Source organism: Cebus imitator, unplaced genomic scaffold (assembly GCF_001604975.1).
Source record: "Cebus imitator isolate Cc_AM_T3 unplaced genomic scaffold, Cebus_imitator-1.0 Scaffold82, whole genome shotgun sequence".
NCBI lineage: Eukaryota > Metazoa > Chordata > Mammalia > Primates > Cebidae > Cebus > Cebus imitator.
The window spans coordinates 5,819,671-5,825,917 of NW_016107397.1; the positions used below are offsets into that span (position 1 = coordinate 5,819,671).

The following is a 6,247-nucleotide window of genomic DNA, read 5'->3' on the forward strand; positions in this document are numbered from 1 at the left end:
AAAAAAAAAAAAAAAAAAAAATAAGGGTTGTCATGTTTTCTCTCTCTTCCTGATTCATTTATTCTGAAGGGTATGTATGTAAAGCACCTGCCTCTTTGAATATTGGGTAGCTGTTCATTCTTTTTATTATCTGGTATTTATAAATGGAGTATGCATTTGGGTAGGGGGTCAATGAGACTTGCTTGAATGGTGTATTTGGGATGATGAATATCATGAAGTTTATTGTTCCTAGATGGAACAAATACATACAGTTGCCACGTGTTCTGAGTCATGAAGTCTGGGTACCGTAGGAATGATTTATTTTCTGTACTTCAAAGTTAGGGTGTTTTAAAACTTAGATCAACATCCTAAATAGTTGCTTGTCTTATACCTGTCCTAGCCTTCGTCTTTATGACTTTCTAGTGATACAGGAATAGCACGTGTTAAAATGAAACCTGGACACTGGCTGCACTGTGAAATCCATGACAGGGAAATTGCCTTTTCATCCTTAGCTGTGTGCACAGGGCCTGGGCCACGGTAGTTACTTCACAAGTCCTTGGCAAATAAACTAATCACTAGAAAAACTCCAGGGAGGCTAGGCGCAGTGGCTCACACGTGTAATCCTAGCACTTTGGGAGGCCGAGGTGGACAGATCACCTGAAGTCAGGAGTTTGAGACCAGCCTGGCCAACATGGCGAAACCCTGTCTCTACTAAAAATACAAAAATTAGCCAGGTGTCGTGGCAGGCGCCTGTAAACCCAGCTACTCTCAAGGCTGAGGCAGGAGAATCGCTTCAACCTGGGAGGCAGTGGTTGCAGTAAGCCAAGATCGCACCACTACACTCCAGCTTGGGTGACAGAGTGGGACTCTGTCTCAAAAAAAAAAAAAAAAAGAAAAGAAAAATGCCAGGGACACCCGGAAAGAAGTTTCCAGGCAGGCCTGTGTCCTAGGGCCAGCAACAATGTGCCATCAACGCCCACACCCCCGTAATTAGGCACAGTAAAAACAAAATCTCCTGGAAATTTCTATTCAATTGATAACCAAAACATTGCCTTTATACTTAAGTAAAAGTGGCTGATCCTGCACAGGTGTTCCTTAAAACTAGAACAACAACCATTAACAATCTACTCCAACCCAGGAGGATGCCCGGCCCACAGTCCCTGCAGGGTATGGTAGAGACATGAATGTCTGCTGCCTGCTCCATTTATAGCAGATTCTAGGGAGCCCCTTGGGCAACTGAGAACTGCCAGGGTTATGGGCACCTTCCTGCCCGAGAGCTCTGTTCCATCAGGTAAGGGAATAGATATTCTTCATGATTTTTAAATCAGCAGGCTGGGCACGGTGACTCATGCCTGAAATCCCAGCTGTCTGGGAGGCCGAGTCAGGCGGATCACGAGGTCAAGAGATGGAGACCAGCCTGGCCAACATGGTGAAACCTGGTCTCTTCTAAAAACACAAAATTTAGCGGGCATGGTGGTGCATGCCTGTAATCCCAGCTACTCAGGAGGCTGTGGCAGGAGAATCACTTGAACCCGGGAGGCAGAGATTGCAATGGGCCGAGATTGTGCCACTCCAGCCTGGCAACAGAGCAAGACTCCATCTCCAAAAAAAAAAAATAAAACAAAATCAGTGTTCATTACTTTGTAAACTGTGCTATTAATCATCCTTAGTTCTCCTGGTCCACACAGTGACAAAATCTGAAAATGACTTGGTTTATTGTTTGTTTATTTTATTAATTAGTGTGTTGTGTTTGTTTGTTTGCCAGAATGTTATGGAACAGTTCAATCCTGGGCTTCGAAATTTGATAAACCTAGGGAAAAATTATGAGAAAGCCGTAAATGGTAAGTCTGTTTTTCTGAATTGATAGTAAATATTTAATTATTTTTAAATGCTTAGGATTGAAGTTTTAAATACCTCTAAATGGTAAAAATTGTTTAAATGAATTTAATCTGCAGAACTTTGCAATGACAGTACACAGTGATGTTAGCGTATTTGAAACAAGTCACTTGAATGATAGTGAGGCTACTATAAGTGATGTATTTTAATTGTCAAACCGTGCTTTCTACTTTTTAAACCAAATTCTTGGTAAACCAACAACAAATATAAAATATGTACATAAGACATTTATAAGTTAGTTCCCTACAGCACAGAAATTACTCTCTTTTTATTTATATAAAAGAATTTCTTGGCTGGGTGCGGTGGCTCACACCTGTAATCCCAGCACTTTGGGAGGCCGAGGCGGGGGGATCACCTGAGGTCAGGAGTTTGAGACCAGCCTGGCCAACATGAAGAAACCCCGTCTTTACTACAAAAACAAAATTAGCCGGTACTGGTGGCCCAGCTACTCAGGAAGCTGAGGAAGATAAGTGCTTGAACCCGGGAGGTGGAGGTTGCAGTGAGCCGAGATTACACCATTGCACTCCAGCCTGGACAACAAGAGTGAAACTCTGTCGCAAAAAAAAAAAAAAAAAAAAAAAAATCAGTGATCCCCTTAAAAACTTAAAATGCTAACAATCACCAAATTCTAACATGCTCAAGACAGGTCTCCCCCAAAATGTAGCAAGTATCACCCAAACACATTTAGACCCTAGTTTCACCCTCTGCCATGGTTCACTAAGACTACCAAGTAACATAAGTAGAAAATGTAGATTCTGGCTGGGCATGGTGGCTCATGCCTGTAATCCCAACAATTTGGGAGGCTGAGGCGTGTGAACTCCTGAGGTCGGGAGTTCGAGACCAGCCTGACCAACGTGGAGAAGTACAAAATTAGTCAGGTGTGGTGGCGCATGCCTGTAATCCCAGCTGCTCAGGAGGCTGAGGTAAGAGAATCACTTGAACCCTGGAGGCAGAGGTTGTGGTGAGCCGATATCTTACCACTGCACTCCAGCCTGCGTAACAAGAGTGAAACTCCATCTCAGGAAAAAGATAAAACAAAAGAAAATGTAGCTTCTGACAGATTTGAAGGTGGCTTCAGATCAAGTTTTACATCTTTTACTTATCTTTCTTTCCCCCCTCCCTCCCTCTAGCTTTCCCTTTCCCCCCTTCTCTTTTTCTCTCTTTCTCTCTCTTCTTTTTTTCTCTTTTCTTTCTCTTCTCTTTCCTGCTCTCTCCCTCCCTCACCCCCTCCTCCTCTGTCTCTTTCCCTCTGTCTCCCTCTCTCTTTTCTTTTTCTTTCTCTTCCTTCCTCTTTTCTTTCTTTTCTCTTTCTCTTTCTTTCCCTCCTCCCTCCCTCCATCTTCCCCCCCCTCCTCCCCTCTTCCTTCCTTCCTTCCTTCCTTCCTTCCTTTCTCTCTCTCTCTTTTTCTTTCTTTCTTTCTTTCCTTCCTTCCTTCCTTCCTTCCTTCTTTCTTTTTTCTCTTTTCTTTTCTCTTTTCTTTTCTTTCCTAAGTTCAAGCAATTCTCCTGCTCAGCCTCTTGAGTAGCTGGGATTACAGCCATGCACCACCATGCCCAGCCACTTTTTGTATTTTTAGCAGAGACGGGTTTTCACCATGTTGGCCAGGCTGCTCTGAATCTCCTGACCTCTGATAATCCACCCACCTCAGCCTCCCAAAGTTCTGGGATGACAGGCATGAGCCACCGTGTCAGGCCTCTTATTTCTCTTTTTTGCCGTATTACACCTTTGGTTGCTCCCTGTTGATATTTTGAAAATAAACCTGTGGCCTCACACATGCTCAGCATGAACCTGCCCCAGGAAGCGGGGGTGAGCTGGCCAGACTGTGGACTCTGGGTGAGCAGGCGCACCATTGTGTGTAGTCACTGGAAAAGCAAACTGCTCATTTACTGTCTTCTGCCTCCCTTTGCTTTTGGGCACTTCAGCAGCAGGAAGTGCAGCAGGTCTGAGAGTTTTCTCCCTTGCTCTCCAGGAGTCCCCGTGACTTCTGCAGGTGCCCCCGTCCTCCAGAGAGCCAGAGCTGTGCACTGCTGACTCTCCCTCGAAGATTGCTTAGTCACAAGGCCACAAAGTCATTGCTTTAGATGTCCTTGTGAAGGACATCACTGTGACCTGCAGTTTTGTTTTTTTTCCTTTCTTTCTATCATGAGCTGCCTCCCTGAGGCAGAGTTTTACAAGGTGAGTCGGTGAGGTGCCTACAGCTTAGTTTCCTGCCAACAAGCCTTCTTCCCAAAGGGCTCTCACCATTTTAGCACCTCCTGGGGAGTATTCTGCACTTCAGAAAATATTTCCAGAATTTCTGCAGGCCATCTGGTTGTGCCTCTGCTGAAGCCATTGAAAAATCTAGGTAAATGTGTAACGTCCTTGGTGAGAATTTGGAAATAGTTGAGGCAGCCAGATGTGCAGTCCCCAGTTAGGTTAGAACACCAGGCAGGCTGGGCGTGGTGGGCTCATGCCTGGAATCCCAGCACTTTGGGAGACCAAGGCAGGAGGATAGCTTCAGCCCAGGAGTTCGAGACCCCATCTCTACAAAAAAATTTAAAAAATAGCTCAGGTCAGGCGTGGTAGCTAATGTCTGTAATCTCAGCACTTTGGGAGGCCGAGGCGGGCAGATCACCTGAGGTTGGGAGTTCGATACCAGCCTGGCCAACATGGTGAAACCCTGTCTTGGCTAAAAATATTAGCCGGGCGTGGTGAAACGTGCCTATAGTCCCAGCTACTCAGGAGGCTGAGGCTTGAGAATCACTTGAAGCCAGGAGGTAGAGGCTGCAATGAGCCAAGATCGTGCCACTGCACTCCAGCCTGGGCAACAGAGCGAGACTGCCTCAAAAAAAAAAAAAAAAAAAAAAAAAAATCAGCTGGGTATGGTGGCATGCGCCTGTGGCTCTAGCTATCAGGAGGCTGAGGTGGGAGGATTACTTGAGTCCAGAAGTTCGAGGCTACAATGAGCTGTGATTGTACCACTGCACCCCAGCCTGGGGAACAGAGCAAGACCTTGTCTCAAATAAATTAAACTAAATTAAAATTTTAAAAAAAGGAACCCAGGTAAACAGGTGAATGGCTAGGAGCATTGTATAGACCAGAGTCACAATAATATGAGTGGTGTGGGTTGGTGTGGACTGGAGGCCCTGCCGGAGCTGAGCTAGCTGACAGATGCTAAGTTTCAGCAGGCACACATAAAAGACAGCAAGTAAGCCAGGATCTGGGGTCCATGCTGGCGTGGGTGGCACACCGTTGGGGAGTGGGTGGGGTAGGGTCAGATCCCTTATGCACTTGAATGCACACATCAGAGCTTGTCATATGCTGTGTCAGTCAGGCTGCACAAATCACTGCCTGCAAACCTGGTGGCTTCAGACAGCAACAGCTTCTTCTTTCTCCTGTAAGGGCAGGGCAGTTTCCAGACCCTCGGGACTCCCTCCTGCACCAGCAGTCTTCTGGGGCCTGTGAGGGGCTATGGATTGGATGCACTCTCCCCATGGGGTCTTTCCCCTTCAAGGAGGCCAGACTCGGTCCTCATTCAGTAGCGGTGGCATCCTAAGAATATAAGCCCCAGTGCCCAGCACCTCTCAAGCCCCTGCGGGAGTCATGCCTGTTGATAACCTGTGGGTCAAAGCAGGTCCCATGACCACACCACCTGGGTGGGGACCACATAGGCTGGGAATTCTGGGAGGTGTGATTCCTGGAAGGGCATTACTGTAATAATCTACCATGGGCTTACCTCGTGGACAGTGAGAGGCCACCAAAGGCTTTGAGCAGAACGTTCACCCAATGAAACCATATTTTAAGGAAAAAATATATAAGAAGCACATAGATTAGTCTAGACCTGTGAAGTATTTGGCCAACCACTAACATAGAACTAGGCCAGGTACGGTTGCAATGAGCCATGCCTGTAATGCCAGCACTTTGGGAGGCTGAGGTGTGAGGATCGCTTGAACCTAGGTGTTCAAGACCAGCCTGGGCAACATAATGAGACCCTGTTTCTAGAAAAACTAAAAAATCAGCCAGGTGTGGTGGCATGAGGGAGGATCGCTGAAGTCCAGGAGGTTGAGGCTGTGGTGAGCTATGATCCTACCACTGCACTCCAGCTTGGGCAACAGAGTGAGATCCTGACTCTTAAAATATATATATATATAACTAATATGCTTCTTTCCTTAAAACAATAAGCAGTTTTGAGATGAAGCCTTGCTCTATCACCCAGGCTGGAGTGCAGTGACACAATTTGGGTTCACTGCAACCCCCACCTCCCAGGTTCAAGCAATTCTCCCCCCTCAGCCTCCTAAGTAGCTGGGACTACAGGCACATACCACCATGCCCAGCTAAGTTTTATACTTTTAGTAGAGATGTGGTTTCACCATACTGGTCAGGCTGGTCTTA

The 6,247-nt window shown here is 46.3% G+C and overlaps 1 protein-coding gene across 2 annotated transcripts in view; it reads left to right on the top strand.

Moving 5' to 3' along the window:
* BAIAP2L1 (BAR/IMD domain containing adaptor protein 2 like 1) overlaps positions 1–6,247 on the top strand; it is a 107,842-nt gene that overhangs the window by 32,345 nt on the left and 69,250 nt on the right. For both annotated transcript variants that reach the window (XM_017533717.2, XM_017533718.2), the window contains exon 2: positions 1,745–1,820. In XM_017533717.2, coding sequence (XP_017389206.1) covers positions 1,745–1,820 — 76 coding nt within the window. The remainder of the gene's footprint in view (positions 1–1,744; positions 1,821–6,247) is intronic.